Consider the following 2132-nt stretch of genomic DNA (forward strand, 5'->3'; position numbering starts at 1 on the left):
TGGGTCAGTGGTGAGAGAAAGGAAACAGGGTGGCTTTGCCTGTGTCCTCCCCATTCTTCACATACAAAAATTCAGATGAAAATCAGCTTCTTCCACCCTCTCCAGACAGAGCGAGTCACTTGGCCTCTGTCCTCCAGCTTGGAAAACATTTCTGGAATATATTATTTCACAAAAGGTACAAAAGCCCATCTAGCAGTTTCAAAAACCTGGACTCAATCCTCTGATCTTGTGGAACATCAACCCGGAAAAAATGAGGGACAGCAGCCCTACCAATATTCTACACTGCGCAAAGGTGGCTCCCACCATTTGCCCAGGTGCACCACCCAGGACACTCTCCATTACGAAGATAGCCCCTAGGTGTTCCCCCGCCCCCACCCTCCACCAAAAAGCCAAAGCACGCTCCAAAACAAAAACCAAATTTATTCAGCAGACATTTTAATTAAGAAATCCTATAAATCAGGACCACCACAATTTCTGACACTTCGGTGCGAAGTGTACGTCAACAGCTACATCTGGAGGATGAACAAGCCATTGAATCTGTTTTTTAAAATTGGTTTAGCTACCTTAAGAGTGGGGGTGGCACTTTATACTTAAAGTGCCGTCAAGTTTCACAAGGGTAAAGCCAGCGGGTTCTCCTCTCGGAGAGTCACATTTTTGAACACGGTTTCACTCACAAGAAGAGCTGGTGACAGGAGGAAACTGTGAAGGGTGAGGACCCACACCAAGGCTCAGGCCCACAGCTCCAGAGACGGCCAGAACGGAGCAGAAAAACGGCCAGGGTCTCATCTATCCCATGCAGACCCCAGAACGGGTGGAATAAGAAAGTCTGGCTGGGAGGACAGGGGAGACTGTCTATGACTGTTTCTGAGAAATCTCATGGCACGGCCAAGAGTGGCCCCACGGGAGGAGGAGGAGTTCTGGAAAGAGGAAAGCACAGCAAAACACAAATAACTCTCTCCCATTTGTCCCTCTCTGCCTGCTTGTCCTCCACGGACTCCAAGAGGTAGCAGGTAGCAAAGCACACACATGGCTCTTCTTGGAGCAAGAGAAAGAAAAGTCACAGGGGTGAATTTAGCTCTCCCAGGAACCCCACAACCTTTTGCACACAGCAAACTGTGACCTTGAACCACAGGTGGCAAGGTCAAGTCAGTTAAAAGTCCACATTCAACTCCCAAGTCTACCCACCTTTAAAATTCTCCACCTCCCTCCAACCCCCAACAGGACCTCCCATCTCCCACCCCGACCAAACACCAATTAGGTGGGAAGAAGGGGGTGATGGCAACCCACACACCAACAGGCTTTGCCGTTCTTCTTCCCCCCGGAATTTCTTTGCACAGCAATTGTAGCACCGTTTCCACTAAGCTCTTCCACCGGAAAATAAAGAAAATGTATGCGTATCATTAGTTTTCAAGTATTGTTATAAAGCCCTGGCGATACCCGCCCCTTGGAGCCCAATCTTTAAACAATCCAGTACACGACGCCCCCAAGGGTTAAGTCAGGTACAAGTCGATGCAAGTAGCTGCCAGTTCTCCCAGTTTATCCCAGGTCCTTGGCGCCGAGGTGGCCAGGGAAATTCTCACGCGGCACGTCTGCGCCCTGGCCGGTGCATTTCTCCATGCTCTGGGTCTCCGACAGCCTCGCTGGGGCCGGTAACTTCTCGCTTTGAGGTCTCTCCCCACGCGTCTCCCGCAGCCTGGGCGGTTACTCCCAGGACGGCGACGGCGGCTTCAGCTCAGTGTTGGGGAGGGCAGGACGCTGTTGGGTCTGCGCAGCGGCGTCTTCTTCCTCCTTCAGGGCCCCGGGTCAGTGTAAGGCGCCGGAAGGCTGCAGGGCGACAGGGTCCAGTCCGCTGCGGCCGCCTCCGGGCCCAGAGGCGCCCGCGGGACTCGTGGCTGCCACGGCAGCGACGGCTCGCTGGAGCCTCCGCACGGCCTCCTTGATGAGGTTCCCCGAGAGCACCAGCTGCTGCAGGAGCCGGTGCGGATCGTCGTCGCGGGCGCGCGTCCCGGCTGGGGGCCATCGTCTCTGCTGCAGGCGGCGGGAGGAGGCGGCGCCCCGCAGCCATCCTCTCCGGCACGGCCCCGGCAGCGCGCTGGGGCCTGCGGCGAGCTCGGCCACGAAGTAGGGCGCAG

At 55.3% G+C, this 2132-nt stretch overlaps 1 protein-coding gene across 1 annotated transcript in view; it reads right to left on the bottom strand.

The window, feature by feature from the left end:
• Nucleotides 1–400: 400 nt before the first annotated feature.
• The window catches only part of LOC132016662 (proto-oncogene FRAT1-like), a 9139-nt gene continuing 7407 nt past the window's right edge, over nt 401–2132 (bottom strand). Inside the window, exon 2 of the mRNA XM_059398259.1 lies at nt 401–2099. Within this exon, the coding sequence (XP_059254242.1) occupies nt 1804–2099 (296 nt within the window). The 3' untranslated portion in view covers nt 401–1803. The remainder of the gene's footprint in view (nt 2100–2132) is intronic.

Source organism: Mustela nigripes, chromosome 4 (assembly GCF_022355385.1).
Source record: "Mustela nigripes isolate SB6536 chromosome 4, MUSNIG.SB6536, whole genome shotgun sequence".
Taxonomy (NCBI): domain Eukaryota; kingdom Metazoa; phylum Chordata; class Mammalia; order Carnivora; family Mustelidae; genus Mustela; species Mustela nigripes.